At 45.0% G+C, this 23,407-nt stretch overlaps 1 protein-coding gene across 1 annotated transcript; it reads left to right on the top strand.

Annotated features, from left to right (window-relative positions):
* Positions 1 to 31: 31 nt before the first annotated feature.
* ACO2 (aconitase 2) lies at positions 32 to 23,314 on the top strand. The gene is made up of 18 exons (XM_086752102.1): positions 32 to 216; positions 7,093 to 7,235; positions 8,311 to 8,569; positions 10,832 to 10,924; positions 12,881 to 13,039; positions 13,439 to 13,589; positions 14,916 to 15,020; positions 15,281 to 15,372; positions 15,656 to 15,761; positions 16,841 to 16,998; positions 18,118 to 18,191; positions 18,900 to 19,011; positions 19,197 to 19,319; positions 19,516 to 19,671; positions 20,804 to 20,995; positions 21,821 to 21,953; positions 22,272 to 22,393; positions 22,815 to 23,314. Exons 1-18 carry the CDS (start codon positions 181 to 183, stop codon positions 22,956 to 22,958), a joined length of 2,358 nt encoding a protein of 785 aa, XP_086608228.1. The 5' UTR covers positions 32 to 180; the 3' UTR covers positions 22,959 to 23,314.
* Positions 23,315 to 23,407: the final 93 nt, after the last annotated feature.

The raw sequence follows: 23,407 nt of genomic DNA, 5'->3' as shown, positions 1-23,407 counted from the left end.
ACCTCTTCCCGCCCGGGGGAAGCTCGCGCCTCGGCCGGTGGGCGCCTATCTTGGTTCGTATACCCTCCTGCCAGGACCTGCGCGGTTCCTCCCCATCGGTGCCACCGCCCGCGCGCCGGAGGTGTGAAAGGGGCCGCGTGACGCCATCGGGGCGCGACTTCATCTTTGTCAGTGAACAAAATGGCGCCGTACTGCGTCCTGGCGGCTCGGCTGCGGGTGAGCGGGGCGGCGGCGGGCGGGGGTGGCGGCGGCGGCGGTGGTGAGCGAGCGGGCGGGCGGGCGGGTGCCGCGGTGGGGCAAGGACCGTTGCTGCCCCAGCGGGCTGACGGGAGGGCGGCCGGAGCCGCCGGTCCGGGCCGTCCCCTCCCCTCCTGCCACCGCCTCCGCGTGTAGGTCAGGGTGTCCCCGGCGCGGCCCAGCGCCCCGTTTCCATGGCGATGACGAGGAGGCCACGGCGGCAGCAGCGGCAGCGCGGCCACCTCCCGGGCCCGGGGGCAAGGGCGCCTCCCGCCGCCGGGCCCAGCCGGTCCTCAAGGTGAGCGCAAGGTGAACGGGGCGGCGGGGACGCGGCCTGGCCCCGCCGCCTCCCCCCCCCCCGGCCGGACCCCGCCTCAGCGGGACGGGGTCGCTGTCAAACCCCGGGCCCACCGTGGGGGGTGAGGCTGAGGGCGTGGGCCCCGACGGCGAAATAAAAAGCCTTTCCCGGGGGTGCGCTTTTGTCTTTCTGTCGTCTGCTCTTTCTTCCCCTAATCAGCTGCAGCAGCACAAGGTGACTCCTCGTTGTGGGAGTGAGTGCAGAAACTATCAGTTGGCTACTTTGCTTCAAAAAAAATTTATATTTTTAATATCACCAGAAGCCCCTGGGTGGAAAAGATAAACGGGACCTAGGAAGACTGGAAAAGCGAGCTGGACAGGCACATAAACTGCCTTTTTTTTTTTTTTTTTTCCAAGGCAGTGATAGCGGTTCTCATAGTCTTGTCTGTCATGACCTTTAAAATCACATCTGCCTGTAATGTGAGCTTGCCACAGAGGTTCTCTTACTTGAGACATTATTGTGTTTAATGTGTACTCAGTAATAAAGACATTACAATCTTTTGAAGCCTAGAAAGCAAATACCAGGATGCAATTTTTTTTTTTTAGGGCTCCTAACAGGGACAAGGAAGCCTATGCTCTCTTTAAAAAAGCATGTGATGAAGTCAGGCAATTTAACTTCTCAGTTTGCCATTTGTGCTCTCGGCCAACGTGTTCCGTTTTCTTAGGGAATTGAAGTAAGAACCTGACTTCTAGTGTTCTGGAAGTACTTTGTGAAACTTAATTCATGTCTTATATTACTTCTTTACTTTAGAGGTTGGTGTTTTAGTGAAGTATAGCTTTTTAAATTTAAGCAAAAGTTACAGAATAGCACCATTTTAGTTAACTTGGTATATTCATTCTTAATTGTTAAATAGTTTTTAATTTGTACTTTGAACAGAAATGACTGCTCATAAAATGAAGGCAAATCCTTTGTTAGGATAATGAATTGGTTTTCCTTTTATGGTGTGTCATTGCATGAGAACAATCAGTTGTTTGCTAAAATTAATATTGTATAATGTAAAACAAAGTCTGTGCTAGCACAGTGAATATGAGGAATTTAGTATTCTAGGAGGCTGTTTCCTATTATCAGGCTCAGGGGACATGATGTTTTTGTTTTTTTTTCCCACTGTAAAGAACTAAATCAGTAATGGTACTCAAACATGCTCCTAGGTGATCTCTTTAGGAGGTAATTTTTTTTTTTTCCCATGTGTAGCAGCCTAGAGATTAATAAATATGAAAATCACCTTGCCAGTCACTATGACAATGCCAGCATTGACCATGGCACATGTTATTAACATCGGTTCTGCCCTTCTCCCATCCTGGAGCTTGTTTGGAGTTGGAACTGCAGAGGAAGCTTATGTCTGAGGGAAATAAATTGGAATTAGCCTGACTCGACCTGACTGTCCTTTTTAAAGTACAATTCTTCTAATAGTCTCAAAAGGTCAAGATCTTTTTCATACCTATCTGAGAGATGCTTTTAGTAGCATCCCATTCCTTGAGCCGTGTTGGCTGAGTAGAGTAAGAGAGTAGTACTGTAAAACTCTAAACCATCTGAAGTGTCAGGGGTTTATTCAAGGCGAGTACTGAAGCGTGGGAAGCTTTGTGTTTATGGGCAAAAAGCAGTGTTGGCTAGAGCTAAACTGATCTTCAGAACCCTGATTTTGGTTGGCGGTTGGAGGTGGGTCTAGAAAATTAGACTGCACTTACAATTTGATTATACCACGCTGCTTTTTTTTTTTAGGCTGAATCATGGTGAATGTTGGAAACTTGGCCAGTGTTCTTAGATCAGGGAGGATGAGGAAAAATGGTATTTTGGGTTTCAACTAGGATTTCTAGGACTGATTTCCCAGATGGGAGTTCATGTAGCACAGTTGCTACTCTTTTGAACATGAGCTTTTGCTTACTGGACTTGTCTACCATATCAGCTGCCAAAATGTAACTTAGTTTCTGCATTCAGGCTCCCCTTGCATCTGGACCACTCACTGTAGTGAGCTAAATGCAAGACAGCTGGCTTTTCAAGATGAGCTTTTAAAATCTATGAAGATAAGTGTTGGCTTCCTTACAGAGATTTCAAAAATTATGACCCATTTAATAGGCTGGCTTTTTTGTGTCTTTGAAGGAAGCATTTTCCCTGCCAAAATACCAATAGACTTAGAAGCCCTGTCATGATTACTGCCATTTCTTTTACTGAAATCTAAACAAGAGGAGACCACTTGGCAGCTGTTTGTGGGGTGGTCAGTCTGGAAATTAACAGTTCCTGGATAAAAGGGAAAATGTATAGATTGTTGGCTGCCTCCTTCCCATGGCTGTTGGTCTCAAGACACTTCTCGCTGCTCAGTAAAAAAACACCACAGGGGCCCCCCAGACCACCTGCTGTTTCAGGGAAGAGTAAGAGGGAACAAAGCTGGAAACTGTTAGGCTTGTGGTTTTTTCTTAATCTTGTAGTTCTACCACTCTGTTTCTGAGGATGCAGCACAAAAAGGACAGGCACAGAGAATCAACAAGTGTGATGAGTGATGTGTTGTAGATTCTTTATGAGGAGAGATCAGACTTTTGAACCAGGCAGTGTCTGCTGTTCCGCATTGTTGGTGATGGATCCTTAGGCTTGCTGAATGCCAACATGAGAATAACCATATTGAACCAAATTAATTCCCAACAGAGTAGAGATGTGGGATGAGATTTAGATATCAGTAAAATGAAGATAGCACTTTTTTACAGGTGCCTTTAAAAAATCTTACATAGACAAAAATGATTCTCTAGTCTTCTGAAACTTATTTACCTAGGTAATTATTTTTCCCCAGTCTTACTGGCGATCACAGAAACAGACTTTCAGTTTTCTAGACTTATCTTGCCAATCTCCATGTCCAGACCGAATCCTTCACCTCAAACGTGCTCCCTTCCCACTTCTGGTAGCCTGAAGTTGTGGTCAAGCAGGAATCAACTACTTTGTATTGCTACTTCTGCAATTACCATTTGAATATGTATATAATATTTGAATAAATACTACATTTTATCAAGCCGTTTCGTGAAGTAAAAATATATGTAGATGTGTACGTTCAAACTGAAAAAACTTTATCTGAATTTTATCTCAAAAGTTTATTTGCACCTCTTTGGAGAGCCTTGCTTCAGATTTTTATCATAATCTGCTTTGGTCCCAGGCAAAACTAGAATGCTATGAAGCCTCTGCCATTACTTTCATTGGCAAATCTGTGCCTCTGTGTGCTAAGTTATGGTGAAATTTACCTTTTGATTTACTGGGTTACAAGGAGGAACTCCATTAATCAGTTGCGTTACGGGGTTAGTTTGGGGGAGGGGGTGGGGAAAAGGAGTTACTGCTTTAAACCAAAATATCTTTCCTGGTCTGGGGAAGAGATTATTTTTTCCACAAACACTGATGAAATTCCCTCAGTGCTTTCTCCAGCCACTCCAGCAATCGGAAACTTTCACACGGTGATGGATATCTTGTGAGATAAAGACATTTTCACAGCATTAATTGTGCTGGGTAAATGGTTAAGTTCGGAGGGAAAAAAAAAGGCAGAACAAAACAAACACAGACGTTATGTGGCTACTAGATAAAGAGCAGCTTATATATGTTAAACAATGAGAAGCTGGGTGGTGTTTGGTTTGGTTTTTATTTTTTTTTTTGCTGGTGGAAGAAGGAAAAGTCTCAACTCCGACACCTGTGATATGTTCTGGAAGTTCTAAGCTTAAAGTGCAGCACAGTGAAATTTGATGAGTGGGTCTCATTTGCACTCCTGGGGGAGCAGTGCCCTCTCTTGTACCACCACGTTCATTTACTTCAGATATTCTTTAACAAAAGCTGTGTATCTAATAGCTTAGGATTGTTTGGTAAAAAAGCAAGCTACATTGTTAGGGGTAGTCTGCTGGCTATTGTAAGAGACTAACCAATGTTATCGAAAGGACAATACAACAAGAGATTTGCATAAAAATTGGTGATGTCTTATTGATCAAAATTATTTCAGGCAATGTTTTCAATGTGTAACAAGAAAACCGGAAAAAATACTCACAAGGAAAAATGCTTGAACGGATCTAAAGAATTCACTAGCATTTTTGACAATGCAGAAACAGTGATAGGTACTGTCATTGTGTTCCGTGCAAGGAATATTTGCTGATTTGCAATCATACATACGAAAGGGACATTTAGTGCAATACTGCTATGTTTATTAACCTGTACTTATCAAAACCTTGTAACGCTGAAGTAGAGGATGACTAGAAAAAACAGAATGAAGATTGAAGTGTGATACTGGAGGAGCAAGAACTCTCAACTCTTCAGTCTATTTACAGACTTCTAGTGCTGATAACTGAGACTTTCAAACAATGTAAGAAATGTGTGTGTGAAATCCTTGGAAGTTTTTATGGAGGCTGCCCTCTGACTCAGTTTTCAAAGCTGCGAGAGAGCCTTTAAACCCTAGACACTGACCTGTCTCTTTCATGTCAGGTGCTGTAAAGGTGCCTCACCACAGGCTGCCCTTCTCCCATGTTCCAGGGAGCTGTTTCACTGTGGAGGCTGCCAAGTGAAATTTGGACTTTTTTTCTATGGCATTTTCTGCTGATGTGTTCAGCTCACAGTATAGTTCATCTGTCCTGCTGTTAACTCATCTGTAGGGCAAGTGCAAGGCTTTTCTTAGGGGAAAGGTGAGGACGCCTTTATGAGATTGGCACGTAGATATGAACAGTCAGGTTGGTGGAGCTGATGTTCCACATCTTAGAATCATAGAATGGATAGGGTTGGAAGGGACCTTCAAAGGTCATCTAGTCCAACCCCCCTGCAAGGAGCAGGGACATCCCCAACTAGATCAGGTTGCTCAGAGCCTCATCCAGCCTGGCCTTGAACGTTTCCAGAGATGGGGCATCCACCACCTTTCTGGGCAACCTGTTCCAGTGTTCTATAACTCGCATCGTAAAAATTTTTTTCCTAATTTCTAATCTAAATCTACCCCCCTCTATTTTAAAACCATTACCCCTTGTCCTATCACAACAGGCCCTACTAAACAGCCTTTCCCCATCTTTCTTGTAGGCCCCCTTGAGGTGCTGGAAGACCGCTATCAGGTCTCCCCGGAGCCTCCTCTTCTCCAGGCTGAACAGCCCCAACTCTCTCAGCCTGTCCTCATAAGAGAGGTGCTCCAGCCCTCTGATCATCTTCATGGCCCTCCTCTGGACCCTCTCCAACTGGTCCATGTCCTTCTTGTGTTGGGGGCTCCAGAACTGGACACAGTACTCCAGGTGGGGTCTCACCAGGGCAGAGTAGAGGGGGAGAATCACCTCCCTCGACCTGCTGGCCACGCTTCTCTTGATGCAGCCCAGGGTCTGGTTGGCCTTCTGGGCCGCAAGGGCGCATTGCCTGCTCATGTTAAGCTTCTCATCCACCAGGACTCCCAAGTCCTTCTCCTCAGGGCTGCTCTCAATCCATTCCCCGCCCAGCCTGGATTTGTGCCTGGGATTGCCATGACCCAGGTGCAGGACGTTGCACTTGGCCTGGTTGAACTTCATGAGGTTGGCACGGGCCCACCTCTCCAGCCTGTCAAGGTCCCTCTGGATGGCATCCCTCCCTTCCAGCGTGTTGACGGCACCACACAACTTGGTGTCGTCGGCGAACTTGCTGAGGGTGCACTCTATCCCACTGTCCATGTCGCCGACAAAGATATTGAACAGGGCCGGGCCCAGCACGGACCCCTGAGGGACGCCACTCGTGACCGGTTTCCACCTGGACATTGAGCCGTTGACCACCACTCTCTGAGTGCGGCCATCCAGCCAACTCCTTATCCACCGAGTGGTCCGTCCATCAAACCCATGTCTCTCTAGTTTAGAGAGAAGGATGTCGTGCGGGACAGTGTCAAAAGCTTTGCACAAGTCCAGGTAGATAATCTTCCCGCTCTCCTGCTCTGTGTTACATCGTAAACCAGGCACGCACATCGAAGTCACTCCACCTGGCATTAGAACACGGCTCACCTCATGTGGAAGTATAATAAACTTTGTAACGGTATGCAGGGACACTGCATAGGGAACTTAGTATGTGATGGTGGAACAAGTGGATATCTACTCAGTCCCGTACTATGTCACCTGCCAGTCCTTCAATATAAACTCAGTACCAGTGAGGAGATACAAACCTGGGGTTACCCTGCTTTGGAAACTGCGTAAGTGGTTCTCCTCCATGGCTGTAATATGTCAGGAGTATAGCAAGCTGGTGTTTGCTTAAGAATTATTTCAGCATTGCCTGAAAGCAGGTTTCTCACTGAAAGCATATGGCATCTGGTGCTGTAAATGTAAAATAATTTGGTAGATGCTACCCATTCTGGGTAGCCTGGTGTCTCACTGTTTAACATAATACACAATATTGTACGATCAAATGTTCATTGGCTGCCTTTAAAAACCTTTGCAATTATTCTGCTCCTCAGCCTGTGAAGTCCCGGGAAAAACAACTGAAAAGCAATTGGTTTATTGATATGTTAGAGGAATTCATTTTGCAAGGTTCTAGTGGTAATACTGTCTTTTTTCCAGCATGCCTTGAACAGTGGCATACGACGCTACCATGTTGCTCCTGTCCTGTGCCAGCGGGCCAAGGTGGCCATGAGCCACTTTGAGCCTAATGAACACATAGATTATGAAAAGCTGGAGAAGAACATCAACATTGTCCGTAAGAGGTAAGAGTGGAAGAGGGGAAGGGTCAATGTGCAGAATTCAGCTCTGCAGTGACAGGAGAGGAGGAAAAAAATAAGCAATGGGGCCCTGGCATAGGGAATATATACTAGGGAGAGAAGCTTTGAGCGGTGGCAGTCACAAATGTAGTGAAACATGAGTGTCCCCAGGTAGTGGTGGGGCACTGTGGGAAGGATTGAAGGTTGCAGTGAAGCACTGCAACATGCAGGGAACCAGGCCAGTGCAGAGGAGGTGCTAGGAGGCTCTGTCCTCTTTGTTTAATGCCCTCTTTCAGGAGCCTTCATATTGGCCCTTGCTCCTTTCTGGGGAAGTGGTGCATGGGCTGTGGTCATTATAGGCTAATGCTCCTTTGCACTGTGTTTCGACAGTGAATGTTCTCCTGTGTTCCTCTGTAGGCGTTAGGCATGGAAAGGAGGGCTTGGAATTCACAGCATATGTAAACAGAGTGACCTTAATCTGCTGATAGAGGCTTGTGTGCCTGCTAGGTTGTCATTCCCGCTCCACTTGCCTTGGCAGTGGTTTGTATGACATGTCCTGCAGTTTTTACGTCCTTTGTTAAATGCGGTAGCTCTCATTTCAAGTCTTTGTATCTATTTAGTTATTCTCTGAAGATCTCACCACTGACATCAATAGGTTCCTCAACTGATACAGCTGCAGGATGAAAGGTCTGAGGTCATGAAACTCCATTTGGTTGTACTTGCTTGCTTGTGGGATCTGGTGTTTGTGAATTGAGTCTGACCTCTATCTCACCTCCACATTTGCTGTCCTGAGGTATGACTCAAGAAATGAGCAGTGTCAATGTTTCTTTTACTGTACAGGAAGATTATAAAAGAAGGCATAAAGTGACATCAATCCACATGCTTTTGAACTTTCTGAAACTGAGCCTTTGTTTTAGCTGGCTGCCAGTTGATATTTTTAGTGCTGTAAGAAGAGCATGTAGGTTTCTGTGTGTTAATTGGTCTTCACAGTCTGAGTGATATAGGGAAGCGTTCTGTTACATGCTTGAAAGCACAAATGTTGAAGTACACAAGATGCAGCTACTAAAATTCTTCTCCCCAGGCTTGACCGTCCCCTGACCTTGTCTGAGAAGATTGTATATGGACACCTGGATGACCCAGCAAAACAGGAGATTGAGCGGGGCAAGACCTATCTGCGCTTACGGCCGGACCGCGTGGCCATGCAGGATGCCACTGCTCAGATGGCAATGCTACAGTTCATCAGCAGCGGGCTGCCAAAAGTGGCTGTGCCTTCCACCATCCACTGTGATCACCTCATTGAAGCCCAGTTAGGTGGTGAAAAGGATCTTCGAAGAGCCAAGGTCACTATTGCAGAGGCTTAAATTCTGTCTGTTTTAAAGCTTCTTTCCAGTTAAAGGAGGAGATTTTTATTTCTTTTTTTTTCCCCAGAAGGACAGCCGTGAATCAGATATGGCAACATATTGCCTGTGGTAGTCAGCTCTGTAAATAGGTCAGATGCACTAAAGAAACAGAGTAAATGGGTCTTTGGGAGTTTTTAAGCTGAGATTTGTCATTACATGGTTTGAAGGACCACGAATGTAGGAAAAGAGCTAGTCTTAATCTGCTAATTATGGAATCTCAGGTCATATGTGTGTTCTGGAAAGTGAGAAGATACTTCAGATAAGGGAAGAGGAAAAATCTCTTTCAAAGGGAGGAAAAAAAAAAAGATGACAGATTACTCTAGAGGGTTATGCTCTTCGTTCTGTAGTATGGCAGCGTGAAAAACTTCCTGAACATGTGTCTGCATTGCACTGGTGTATCCTGTGAATGGGGAGCAAATAACTTCTTTGGTTTCCCAAAGGATTTGCTAGTGATTAGCTGAAGAACACTGACTGAACCTTAGTCAGCTTTCAGGGCTAGTGAGGGTAGGTATAAATGTGTATAGAAGCATGGAGGATGTTGCTTTTTATTTGGGAATTTCAATGTGTTGTTTTTCCATCTGCTCATTCACTGCCCTTTTTAAAATTTCTCCCTCACTGTTTTACTGCTTATTCCTGTGTTTGGGCTTCTGTTAATTATAGACACCTTCGCCTCTGACCTACATACAATGTATCTGCCAAGGAAGAACATGCTCTTAGCATAGCAGGGAGGGTGGGGGAAATCTTGTTACTCCAGGTAGACCTAGCGTAAGTCCACAGTCAGAGCCAGGAGGAATTGTGCCCTGGATGTTGATCCCAGAATTTACAAACAGTAAACATTTTGCGGGGACTCAGCTGCATTTTAAGATTTTAGTCCATATCTATTCTCAGAAACTCCTGATGTTGTGGTAACTGCTTCTGGCTTCCTCCTTCAGGCCACAGTAGAGCAACTTGGACACTCAGGAGTGAATTTGGGGAGTTCTTCATCTGCTTGTCTCAGTCCTAGATGGGGCCCAAGTTGTGCAATTAAGAATTTGGGACTTACTAAATACGACAATTTCTTTTCTTCCCTTCACCTCCAGTCTTCTTTCCCCTATTCCTGCATTTGTTCTCCGTAGTGCAATTATATTCGCTGCAGTCCAGAGCTGAGCTGAGTCCCTCCTTTGCCATTTGTTCTCAGCAGAGCAAGTAAAGGTCCTGCCTTCTTCTGACTGGGTTCTGCTTCTGCTGCTGCCAGTTGGCACACAATGAATGCTGGCAGACTGGAGAGTGGTTTGGATCTGCTCCTGGCACATCAGCATGCTTTACTGGGGGAGGGATGCACAAACAGAGTGAAGTGACCCAACTCCCAGTGGAAAACGAGGCTTAAAGAACTGCTGCTGCCTCATGGGAAACTTCGTCAAATGTGTGCTGAGACAATTCTTCCATTATCTCCGGTTTCCCCTCTGCAGTGTAGCTGTATAACAACAGTCTTTAAGAAACTGTCTCCTCCTAGTGATTATCTTATCTACTCTGCCACTCCTCTGCCAAGAACTATCAGGACGTAATAGTGTCATACTTCCTTGGCAACCGTGGTTATTCTCACAAGCAATTTTCACAGTGTGACCTCCACCAATACTGGTTATAGTGCAGCGAGAAAGGCAGCATTGTGTGAGTCTTAAACAGGGCACTTGACAGAATGAGAAGTGACACCCACCAACTCCCCTGGCAGCGAGCAGCTTCCAGTTCCATTTCTTAATCAGTAAAAATAAAGCTGAAATGCTTATCTAAGGGGTTTGAAATGTCTGCAAAGCAAAAGGAACAGCTGGCAGAGAAGGAAGGAGGGGTTAGAATAAGAGAGGGAAGCAGGTTGGAAAAAAAATCCTGAGACTACAAGAAATGAGCAGAGCGTTTTTAAATGCCTTATTGGCAGGGATTTCCTTTAATTGTGCTATTTCCCTTGTGCTAGTTGGAACTGGAAACTAAAAAAGATGCTTTAGTAGAGCTACAAGTTGGATGAAATTAAATGGCCTGTTACAACTGACTGGCAAGCAGTGTTGGTCCCTTTTGGTTTTAAAACAGTGATGTACACCTCCCTCTAGCTGCTGCAAAACTGGAGCAAACTACAGACAGGCATGGGAGGGAAGGGAATGTGTTTGAATGAGCTCTTGATTTGTGGCAGAACAAAATGCGTTACTAATGCTGTGCATTTCTGTGTGTAAATAGGACATAAACCAGGAGGTGTACAACTTTCTAGCAACGGCTGGTGCCAAGTATGGAGTGGGATTCTGGAAACCTGGGTCAGGAATTATTCACCAGGTAAAATGTGTGTGTGTTTGCAGTCTTTGAACACGCAGTGGCTCTTTTACTTTATGGTGAAGAGAGAGCTCAAGTGCAAACCCTTAGAGAATTTCACCAGCTTAGGGAAACAACTTGGGTTCCTTGAGGCAAATGAGGTTTCTTTCTTGCTCTCTCTGTTATCTTGACAACAGTAGTTTTTCTTAAAGGTTATTTTGGTCAAACTGTAACTTGATGCATGCTCAGGTAGTGCCAACAGCATGCCACGTGAATCACAGAAGCCTGAAATAGCTTAACTGCGTGTGGACTGGCTCCTTTTGGTACGATTGCGACAGTAAGGTGATGCCATGAAGCTGGCTACATAGAGTTAATGTGAATTGCTTTTGGTGTTAAAGAAAGCAGCTTTGGGAACATACATTTTAATGGTTATTTTGTATGCGTTTGGTTCCATAAAAACCAGGAGAGTATGTGAGGACACCAAACAGAGCAGCTGACTTTAAGTACTCAAGAATGGCAACATATAATGAGTTGCTATGTGAACTGAATAAATGCAAAACAGTTTCCAACAGAGATTCTCTTGTTATAGCGCTTGCACCTTAAAAGAATATTACAGGCCCTAGATAATTTACCACTTAATGAGGCTTTTTGTTCTTTAAAACCAACACCTCTGGCAGGGTTTCCCTAACTTGCTCTTGGTTGATTTGCTTTGTGGGTCCAGCTGACATTTTTCCTTGTTCCTCTGAGTTGCAGACAGTAAAAGCTGAAGTGCAGCACAAAGAGTGGAGAGGAGAATGGATGACTGCTGAGCATCCTGTCGGCAGGGAACTTGTGACTGTGCAGTCAAGAGCTCTCTGCTGTGTTTTCTTAGCTACAAAATGAGTTAGTAAGGTTGCCTGAACTTGGTGTGACTCAACAGAGAAAGGAAATAGGACAGGTGAACTCTCCAAAAGATTATGGGAACACCTCAGGTCATTTGTGCTCTGAAACCACTTGTGACATCTGTCACATAGCATCATAGTTCCATGCTGTGGTTACCAGCTTTCTTGTGGCTGCTTTTCTCTGGCTGGAGAAAATTGGTTGTGTTATATAGCTTCAGAGTCCTACTTTGGCAAAGTGAGGCCTTGAAAGTGACCTTTCTCGCACAAGTATGTTAATGTGAGCTATAAGCAAACGAAGCTGGAAATACTAGAAGCAAAGCCTTGGTCTTCTCAATAAAGGATGACCTTGGTTCTGTCCAAGCTGTTCTGTGATGCACGTGCTGTGAGTTCTGTGCTTTCCAGAAAGGCTGTCCATGATCTTGGTATGGCTCATGCAGTGAGAAGTCCATTAGCTTGAGTTCTTTACTGTTTTGCTACCATAGAAAACTCATCATTTTTAATTAAAGAACTGTTTTGTGATTTTGTTAATAGTTGAAGAGTCTTGCTTGGAATCAATAGCAGCAATGAGGGAAGGGCAGCCTCTTAGTGTATTTGTGAGTTCTTCTATGGGATTAGGTTTTGGCTGTCAGCATGGATGGGAGGACCTTGTTGGATACTACTGCTGTGGGAGCATAAAGACTATGAAAGGTCTCACTGGCACTGGAGAGGGCAACTGACTTGCTCAGCAGTTGATTAAGAGTGTGGAGACTAAGGAACAGACTCCTGAGCCCTAACAAAGGTGGCACCATAGCAAAAGCCTAAACTGGAAGGAAGGGGTCTTTCAGTGAAAAAACAGAGATCACTGCCAAAGTTTCCTTACTGTTCTGGGATGAGCAAGTATCCTAGGGCTGAGACTTGGTACCTTGTTCTGTCATTGCATCCTCCACAGGGTGTCTGAAACAGAAGTGAATTTCCAGTCCAAACCAAATTTAATTACTTTCTTGCTACTGAAATCCGCAAATACAACCTGATCTGAATTCTTATTCTTGTCTTCTTTCATGCTGTCTTCCCCCTCCTTTCCCAACAAACAAACAAGCAAACAATCCATTTTTATTTTCAGATCATTCTGGAGAACTACTCCTATCCTGGGGTTATGCTGATCGGCACGGATTCACACACCCCCAACGGAGGTGGCTTGGGAGGAATCTGCATTGGTGTGGGTGGAGCTGATGCCGTAGATGTCATGGCAGGAATCCCTTGGGAGCTCAAATGCCCAAAGGTAGGAGCAAAAGAAATACTAATCTTCGATGTGAAGTGTGAGATATTAGGTATGTAAGAAATGCTGATTTCCAGGCACTTTGTATAGAAGGCACTATATACCATTACAGTCTTGTTTTGAATCACATGCTGGCTCAATCAGCTGGTCTATGATTCATTGGTAGGTCTGAGTTTCCATTTCCAGCCTTTTTATTCAGGGACTGAGAGAGATAGATGAGTAGCGACCTCCCTTCAGTTGTCCCTGTCAGTGGTTTCAGCCCCCAGTGGTTTCTGATACTTCAGGATTTTCTCCTTTTTGGTATTGTGACCACTCAGATTCTTAGGAAAAATTCTGAGGAATTATTTGGGCTGCTGAAAGGAAATGGTGTCTTTTTTTTTTTTTTCCATTAATGTTGCTCAGGTTATTGGTGTAAAACTGACTGGCAAGCTTTCAGGCTGGAGTTCTCCTAAAGATGTGATCCTGAAAGTAGCTGGCATCCTCACTGTCAAGGGTGGAACAGGTGCCATCATCGAATACCATGGGCCTGGTGTGGATTCAATCTCTTGTACTGGTAAGACAACACAAATCTCTTACCTGAGTGGATTGTTGTGGGAAATGGATTTTGAGTTGTCTGTGGAGGCTGGGAAGGGAATCAGGCAAGAAGTGCTAAATGTTCTCCCGTAGCCTGGCCAGGCAATTAGTACATGGCAAACTGGGAGAGTGGGTGAGAGTGGTGTAATGAGATAACACTCTCTCTTGGTAAAAAAGTGACCTCTCTTTTAAATCTTCTTATGACTTTGAGAACACTGATGGTTAATGGGGAAGAATCCTGTAAGATGGTGTGTCAGGACAGGAGTAAGGGTGGAGGTATTCCGGCATATGCTTAGAGGATGGAGAGGTCAGAGGTAAAAGGTGACATTTTCATTTCAACCTAAAATAGGCTGTGGGTAGAGGAACGAAACAGGTTGAAGGGGGATGCATGTGTGACAGCTGCTAAAGAAAAATTTTTTTAGAAAAGCAGGGCAGAGGGGAGACCAGAAAGCAGCAGTCTGTAACATGCAGTCTTACGCTAGCTAATTGTGGGTCTTGGGTACTGAATTTGAACCAGCAAAAAATGCAGTTGTCTGTAATGATGCTAGTTGGGACCAAATTGAGGAGCGTCCTTTCCTTTGGCTTGAAGTGCAGCCTTCAAGCTGGGCTTCTCCTCTCCATTTACACAGCTTGGCTACAACTTGGAATATTTGGTTTTACAAACTGAGAGCAGTTTGGGATTTTTCTTCTCTCAAATTGGAGGAAGTTGAGCTGCAGTATTTGCTTCTAGCTCGTTAATTGTAAAACAGCAGCTTCTGCAGCTTCATCGCTCTGTCCCTGAAAGGCATGGGTGATCCCAGTGCAGTGAGCAAATGTAGATTTTTTTTTTTTATTTTTTTTTTTTTCTTTTTAATTGTGTTCCATCACTGGAAGCTTTTTATTCAACCCATTACATTTCTTGCAAATTTCTGGCTTTTCCAGTACAGGTAAATGAGATGGTTGGGAGGAGCAGAACACTCATTGCAGGTAGCAGAGACACTGCTCACTGCTGTAAATGTGTCTGGTGCTCAGTGCAGACAGGGTGGTCCCTGTCATCCCTTCCAGTATCTGCAAGAATCACTGTAGCTTTAAACTCGTTCCTTGCAGAAAAGTCTGGTTGCAGGCACTGTATCGATTGGAAACATTAGGGGCTTAGCCAGCCATTATGTAGTCGGTGTGTCCCGTCTGCTGTGGAATTAGGTTTCTGTGGCTAATGCCTTGATCTCTCTTGGCTTTGCTGTCTTTTCTGTGGACTGACTTTTGGACAATTGTATGGCCTTGGACTTTCTCATTGACCCTGTGATCTCTTCTCCCGCCCCTTCTCTAGGTATGGCAACAATCTGTAACATGGGGGCTGAAATCGGAGCTACCACGTCAATATTCCCTTACAACGCACGGATGAAGAAATACTTGGGCAAGACTGGGCGAGCTGGTAAGAGGGTTTGGGAGTTGAAGTGGGTGTAAGTGTGGGTTCAAGTGAAGGTGTATTCTGGGAGCAGTGTCTTCCTGCGATGGTGTCTGATACGACATCTCACCTTGCATGGTCCTGTAGGTCATCTGGTACAAGCGAGGAGTCTGGAGATGAAGTATATGGGGAGGTATACAGCAGAGCTCCTGTGTTAGCCATTCCAGGCTTTTTCTTTTCTCTCATATTTGCTTCACTTTTCAGATCTCCCTTCTTTCTTATTCCAGACATAGCTGCGCTGGCAGACGAATTCCAGCAACACTTGGTACCAGATTCTGGTTGTCAGTACGACCAGGTGATAGAAATCAACCTCAGTGAGGTAAGGCTTCCTTCCTGCATGGCATCTTGGACGTTGTGATGTGACTCTGCTTTGTGCGAATGAGGACCAGGCTGGGAGTTTGATGCGACACCCCTGTCGCTGTGCTAGAACAGATAAAAAACATTCAGGTCTGCTTCACTAACAGCTCCTGCTCCGGTGTTCATGTAGGAGAATCCTATTTAAACAGCTTCCAGATAGAGCTATGAAAGGAATTTATTTGCTGCTGTGTTTTGGGGTTTTTCTTGGCTACTGTAATTTCTGACTTTGTCACTGTTTCTTAAAGCTGAAACCGCATATCAATGGACCTTTCACACCAGACCTGGCGCACCCTGTGTCAGATATTGGTGCTGTGGCAGAAAAGGAGGGCTGGCCTGTTGATATCAGAGTTGGTGGGTAGCATTTGCTCTTTCCCCTGCTTTCATCCTTGTGGCATAAATGTTGCTGTCTTGGTCACGTAGCTTGGGATCCAGTCCTTTAATTACTGGTGTACGTCCTTTGACTTTGCTGCAGTGTCATCTCTTCATGGCTATATGAATTTTCTGGGAAGAGTAGTAACCACCTGGGCCAGGTGTGTGGGATGAGATCTGGGATAGCTGGAGGGATTTTAATCTCAAGAGGCAGAGAATTTTTTTTTTCCCTTGGAAATTTTTGAATGATTGTGAATGATTGTGTTGACAGGAATGTTACCTATTGAAGACCACCTTTGTTAGAAGTCTGTTACATGCATTTGTCTGTTGCAAAGATCTGTCAGGAGCCAGGAGCATGATTGTCAGTCCTCCCAGCAGTTGACTGTTGAGCTCTCAGGACACAGTAAAGTCAGTACGTGCTGTCCTAAAGAACAGGCTGGGTATTTAAATGCTCACTTGTGGGATGGTAACCTGTCGGCTGTGTTGCTCACTGGGGGAATGAAAAGAATGCAAATACACTGTAAAGGCCACATCCCAGGTGGGAAATACATTATTTGATAGTGTTACAAATAGGATCAAGAGCAGCTGTAACTGAAAGAGAATTTATTTTTTGCTTGTTAGTACCAAAATGCTATCAGGATGGTACAGTATGTCCTCATGTGGTCTTCATACTGTAACAAAGGATGCTTTCTTTTCATCACTTCCTGCATTTCTTGCCATCTTGATTTGAAGCCTTTTCTGTCTTTGTGGAACAATAACTACCTGTGGTAATTTGCTTAACCAAAGTGCAAGTGACACTCAGATCTTGTAAAACAATAACCAGACAGTGACCAGGGAGTGTGTTCTGACTGTGCGACCTCCAAAGCTGAACCAGGGGTTGCTTGTGACCGCAGCATATTGCTGGGAAGCTTGGCAGTGTCAGTACCTGAAATAATTTCAGATTCCTTGTCAGCAGAAAAGGTGGTTGTCCCTTGTTTTTTCTGCTGAGAGATCAGTCAGGGAGAAGCTTCCTAGAACTAGGGCTGCAGTAACCACCTCCTTGTTTCTGTCAAACACCACAGGCTTGATTGGCAGCTGCACCAACTCCAGCTACGAGGACATGGGACGCTCTGCAGCAGTGGCAAAACAGGCACTAGCACATGGATTGAAGTGCAAATCTAAGTTCACAATCACACCAGGCTCAGAGCAGATCCGTGCCACCATTGAAAGAGATGGTTATGTGAGTATGGCTGCTCTTCACACTTCCAAACTGTTAAACTCTTTTATTTTATTTTTTTTTTCCCTCCAGACAATACTCAGGAGTTCAGAGGTAACTAATGGAAACCTCTTAAACTTTGTCTTCACTTACCACTAGAGGTGCAATTACTGATGTAGTAACCAGCCTTGTGTTACTATGCCTGTGGGTCCTGCTGTCACCTTGACAGTGTTCTGACCTGATACTTTTACTACCTGGACCTATAAGAACAGGGTTGGAACTGGACAGAGCTGAGACAGTTTTCAGGAGTTGAGGCTCTGAGGAGATAACAGTATGTATAGCAAGGGATGCCTTGTGCTCCTGGAATTCTGTGGATGGCCATGGCTGACAAAGGGCTAGCACTCACCTGCAATCCATTTTTTTTCCTTGAGGAACAGTTTAGGATGTGAGCAAGCCCTTTGTCTGTAGGAACTAAGTTCCCATTCTCGACTAAACTAAAACTCCTGCTTGATTAAAATAAAGTGTTTCCGTAGAGGAACTACCACCTACTTTCTCTCCTTTTCTGTGGGGAGCAGAAAATAAGGTTTTAATTAATTTTAATATTTAGTAAATACTAGATGCTGTTACAGCTTGGAGTCCAACTATGTAAGCCTACATGTGGATATGTCCAGCCAGTGCTTAATGCCTCCTCCAACAAGTCCAGAGTCATACCTTTCCTTAACAGCTGCCCTCTTAATTGAATTGCTTGCTGAACGAACTGAGCAGGCACACAAGCTTGCCTGCACTTTCACCAATTCTCTCCTTACATGGACAGGAAGTGTGTATGATATTAATCAGACCAGCTACTGTCCTTCAGTCGAATATCTGCGAGTAGCTGGATTGCTCAATTTGAAGTAGGTAGAGAATGGGAACGTCATGGTATGTCATCCTGTGCTCTTCCCCAGTGTTAACTTACGGCTTTACTGGGATCAAACATCATGTGTTTATAAAAGTGACTCAAAACTTGCAAGTGAAAAAAGAAGGGGAATTTTCTCAGGCTTGGTGCTTCCTGTTAGAAGGCAGGCATCCTCTTCCCCTGAAAGAGAAACCCCAGAAACTTACTCCAGACTTTCTACTTGTAACAAAGTTGTTCTCTGCCCCCAGGCGCAAGTCCTGCGAGATGTTGGAGGGCTGGTTCTTGCCAACGCTTGTGGGCCATGCATTGGCCAGTGGGACAGGTAAAGTGAAAGATGGACATCACTCTAGCTTTGTATCATTTAGCTCCTTAAGTGCTCTGTGAAGCCAAGTTTGATTGTAAATATAACACACTGGGAATAAAAAATAAATGCTTAAAAACCTATTGGCCGTAGCTATCTGATATGTACTGGAGGACAAGTGAAAGACTGCAGATTTGTATTAAGACTGTAGATGAATGAAGCTGCAGAATGGCCACAAGTGTGGCCACACCTGGAGGCTTCTTATACCAGGCAAAAAATAAGGAGAGAGATTTGTTATCTGTGAGAGGGTGTGAACTGGAGTTTGTTATGGTCCTTTTAAAACAGGAAAAGTGAATTGGTCCAACTTCAGTCCTTGGAGTGGCAGGGAAGAAAATTCCCAGTAGAAGGGATGTGAGAGGCATTCTCATGTGGCTTTGTCATTGCTAATGGTAGGATGTCCAAAGTCTTAGCTGATTATTGTTTAGACAGTTCAACAGTGCACAGCATGGGTTATGAAAACTACTCCAGGAATCAGTGTCTTGGCTTGGTTTTGCACTGTCCTTGGTTTTGAGTCTGGAAAACATGACCATGAAAAACATGTCCAGGCACCAGTTCATGTTTCTAAAAGATAGTGATTGCTACCAAAACCAAGCTTGGGGATTTTAGCAGCGAGACATCTAGAAGCAATATTCCCTTTGTATTTGATGAACTTATTTGTTTTTTTCACAGGAAGGACATCAAGAAAGGAGAGAAAAATACAATAGTTACGTCCTACAACCGGAATTTCACAGGTCGCAATGATGCCAATCCGGAGACTCATGCATTTGTGACCTCTCCGGAGGTAAGAGACAGCCCAGAGGGAGGCTGTGGAATAGCTCAGGGTGTCTTGGGAACTAATTCCTCTGCCTGCAGAAGAGATCCGTTGCAGCTTGGCTGCTGGCTTTGAGACTGTTAGGCGTAGGACTTTCAAATGAAGAGATGGGGGGTAGAATATGCCTTGAAATTTGTCATTTTTTAAAATTTCAGATTGTCACAGCCCTGTCCATTGCTGGCACTCTCAAATTTAACCCTGAGACAGATTACCTGACAGGAGCAGATGGGAAGAAGTTTAAACTAGAAGCACCTGATGCAGATGAGCTGCCCAAGCTGGTAACTGCTCGGTCTGGAGATGGAGGGAGGGACGGCCTGTCACTGTAGTGTTTTATATGGAGTAAGGGAACTTCTGTGCACTGACCTCTTCCTTAGTGTTAAAACTAGAATGGGTACAGTTGCCTGTATTGGCTTGTTCTCTTCGTATGCTGTTGGGGATGGCTGAGGCTGATGATTTTCCTTTCTTCTTTGGAAGGAGTTTGACCCAGGCCAGGACACCTATCAGTACCCTCCCAAGGATGGCAGCGGGCAGCACGTGGATGTGAGCCCCACCAGCCAGCGCCTCCAGCTTCTTGAGCCCTTCGATAAGTGGGACGGCAAGGATCTAGAAGACATGTTGATCCTCATCAAGGTCAGCAGTGAAGTGAGGGAACACCAGCTGTGACAGAACTGCTCAAATAGGAGTTTGCACATCAATTGCTAGAAGCTTTGGATGTGCCTTTGAGCTATCTGTGATTCCCTCCCCTACAACCACATTGGTATGGAAAGTGAAGAAAGAATCTCCCTTCCAGGTGTTTTCTTCTGATACTTGTATTGTAACTAAGAGACTTTTCTCCTTTGGGTTAGTGCTTAGCTAATACCATGAAAAATGAAGTTTGTCATGACATGCAATATGATCCTACCCATACCATGCAGTCTGCAGAATTTCTCCCATTTATAACCTGCAGCGGAAGCGTGGATGAGTTCTTTAATTAGTGTCCCAAAAATCTGAGTGTTCTAAGATGCATTTTGTCTGAAATGAGGTTGTTAGGGACTTCTCATCCATCACTATATGTGTTTTCTTCCCATTTTATAGAAAGAGAAATTCACAATAGTTAAACATTGTGTTTCAGTCTCTTAATGAAGACGTGGGTTTCTCCTGTGGTGAGTTAACAGGATGAAAACTTCAGTTAATACAGTGATGAGTTCTGAAATGCAATCCCTTAGGAACTGACCTTCAGGAACATTGCAGATTCTCAGTGGCGGAGAGTTGCAGGTACTCCCAGGGGCCATACTGAGCTGTGCTTGAGTTTTTGACAGAGACAATTCTTTTGCAAGCAGTTTGTGACTTAGCAGTTGGAAGGCCATTTTCTCTGGCTGGGAATTCTGTTCTCACAAGCTGAGAAGACTTATGTGCAGATTGGAAACTTAAGAGGAAACACTTGGCATCTTGCTGAACTCCCCTAGTAGGGAGGCTGAGCTGTAGCAGGAAGGGCTTAATTGCTTTTTGTACATTAAGAACCTGCTGCTGAGGGAAGTGAGGACATGGCAGGAGGTATCATGAATAAGCTCAATTTTTTAAATTTACCGTTTGGAACAGTGATGTTCTTCCTACCCAATATATGCAGAATGACCATTGTGTTCTGCTTTAGAGTGCCTTGATTCTGTAACATGCATTTGTCTTGGCTTTGTGCCTTTAAAGAGAGATGTGAGGATCCTTCACAATAAAAAATGTTAAGTCACCAATCCATCCTAAGACATTATCCTCTTCTACTGCCCTTTAGGTAAAAGGGAAATGTACCACTGACCATATTTCTGCAGCTGGACCGTGGCTTAAATTCCGTGGCCATCTGGACAACATCTCCAACAACCTGCTCATTGGCGCCATCAACATTGAAAATGGCAAAGCCAACTCTGTAAGGAATGCATTAACCCAGGAGTTTGGGCCAGTCCCAGACACAGCCCGTTACTACAAGGTGAGACTTTCCCCTGACGCATCTATTTCAAGAGGATGTTTACACTTTGGGCAGCCTGTGCCAAGACTGAGGATCTCACCCTCCTGCTCTCAAGTAACAGCAGCTGTGAATTCACTCAGTGTTGAGGCTTTTTCTTGGGACTTACTCTGATAGTGGCAGTTCCTGTAGGAGATTCTTGCTCTGCCTGTTACTGGGAAGAGGGAGAACTGTGTGACCCAGAGGGGACCAGAAATCACAGATGAAAGAGGAAGAACTCCTTTAGGCACTGCACACCTTAAAAGGCCTGAGTGTCATCAGACTGCAACTACATCTCACCTCCTGGAGTGTTTCACCTGTGACTAGTCTAATGTTTAAATAAATTCTAATCTTGTCCCCTTCATTCTTTAAAACTTGGCTTAGAACCTGAAGAAATGCCCTTTCATCCTCTGGAGAGCTTGGCAGTGTTCTCAGATTGCTTCTTCCAGCAGACAGAAGTTAAAATTTTTCCATATTGCTTCCAGAAGTAGAGTAGGGATCGTGGCTGTTGTGAATGCTGCTCTGGCACAGGACCATGGAAGGAAAGGTGGCAGCAAGATTTGCTCTGGGTCCCAAGAGCAATGCTCCTCAGCCCTTGTTAGTGAAGGACGGCAGTGCCTGACTGCTGTGAAACACTTAATACCTTTATTTCTGTCCTTCCTCAGAAGCAAAGGGAGTCTTCTGGGAGAATGTGTCATAGCACAGCAATGTCAGTAGTGTAGCACCGGAATTAGATGTGTGGGTGGATATTTATTGTTAATTCCTCACTTGAGCGACTGCAGAAATGTAAATCTGTTTATTTTGTCACAGAAAATGGGTGTCAAATGGGCAGTTATTGGGGATGAAAACTATGGTGAGGGATCAAGCCGGGAGCACGCAGCATTGGAGCCACGTCACTTGGGGGGCAGGGTCATCATCACCAAGAGCTTTGCCAGGATCCACGGTAAGTTTAAGTCACACTTCCCCCGTGACGTGCGTAAACAGGATATATTTGGTTTGGGTGGAAGCGGTGTTCACCTTGCCCCAGGGCTCAACACCTACAGGCAGGAACCCTATCTGCTGAGACATTGCACAGTCCCTCTTGTCGAGAATCCTGTTACATACCTAGTTAGATATGCCAGGAACAGTGGATATGCTGATTTTACTGCAAAGATAGCATTTGTTGCTGGAATTCTACTCTGAGAAGCACTGGGCAGCCAGAAGGGAATCCTGATCCCCTGCAGTGTGTTAACGAGCGTGCTTGGTGGCTTGTTGTCCACAGAAACCAATCTGAAGAAGCAAGGTCTACTGCCTCTCACTTTTGCTGATCCAGCGGACTACAACAAGATTCATCCTGTGGACAAGCTAAGCATTGTGGGGCTGGCAGACTTCGCACCTGGAAAGGTAACCGGGCATCTTGTCATGGCACTTGGGGGGCAGGGATGTGCCGCTGACGGGGAACAGTGCTGAGCTGTGCGCTTGGGGCCTGAAGCAGCGCAGGCACCGATGGGCAGTGCGGCCTGCCAGCCAGACAAGACACTCTGCACCAGTTGTGCAAGGGGCTGGAGAGCAAGTCAGAATCAGATCACATTATTCTGAACGGTTACAAAAAACCCTGGTATGACATTCTGAATTCTTAGACTTGTTGCCTTGAGTGCTCCCTAGAAGGAACTGCACCCAGACTTATATGTTCAGAGCCCCCCGAGCTATAATATTCCATTTTGAGCCCTTTAAAAACATGCAGGAATTTTCCTGTGAGAAGCTTCAGTTAACTTGCTCTCTTGAAAGAGAAGGGGGGGAAATAAAAACTGTCTTCTTCCTTTAGCCTCTGAAATGCATCATCAAGCATCCCAATGGGAGCCAAGAAACAATCATGCTGAACCACACCTTCAACGAGTCACAGATAGAGTGGTTTCAGGCTGGCAGTGCCCTGAACAGAATGAAGGAGCTGCAGCAGAAATCAAGCTAAGTGCGCACAATGCCCCCCGTGCACTGGACTCGATTCAGCTTTGGCATTTTCATGAAAGTGCAATTCCATGCCTACTGTTGGAATAAATGTCTGATCAAATGTAACCATAGCTTCCTTTTTGTTATGGTACTTCCTCTTCACTGACACTATGAAAAGGGAGTGCAGCTAGGCTTACTTTTGTCTTTTAAATTCCCCAGCTCCCTTTTTCTATTTTGGCTCAATTTCGGTTGTCCCACAGTTATTTATATTTGGAAATAACCGGCTAAGGTGGGTTTGTCTGCTCAGTTGGTTGTTTTCTGCCCATTCATTTTACTGATGGCTAAAGAAATAAAATGAAAATAAAGAATGTGACCATCTTCTCTGCCTCGTGTTGTTGTATTCATAATCCTGCTCTTCAGCCCCTGCTTTCCCTGTTGCTGGGAGGATGGGAAAGAACCTCTTGCACATGA

The sequence above is a fragment of the Chlamydotis macqueenii genome, chromosome 1 (assembly GCF_036417535.1).
Source record: "Chlamydotis macqueenii isolate bChlMac1 chromosome 1, bChlMac1.mat, whole genome shotgun sequence".
NCBI lineage: Eukaryota > Metazoa > Chordata > Aves > Otidiformes > Otididae > Chlamydotis > Chlamydotis macqueenii.
The sequence above is the reverse complement of the archived record's forward strand: the minus strand, read 5'-3'. Positions and strand labels throughout refer to the sequence as shown.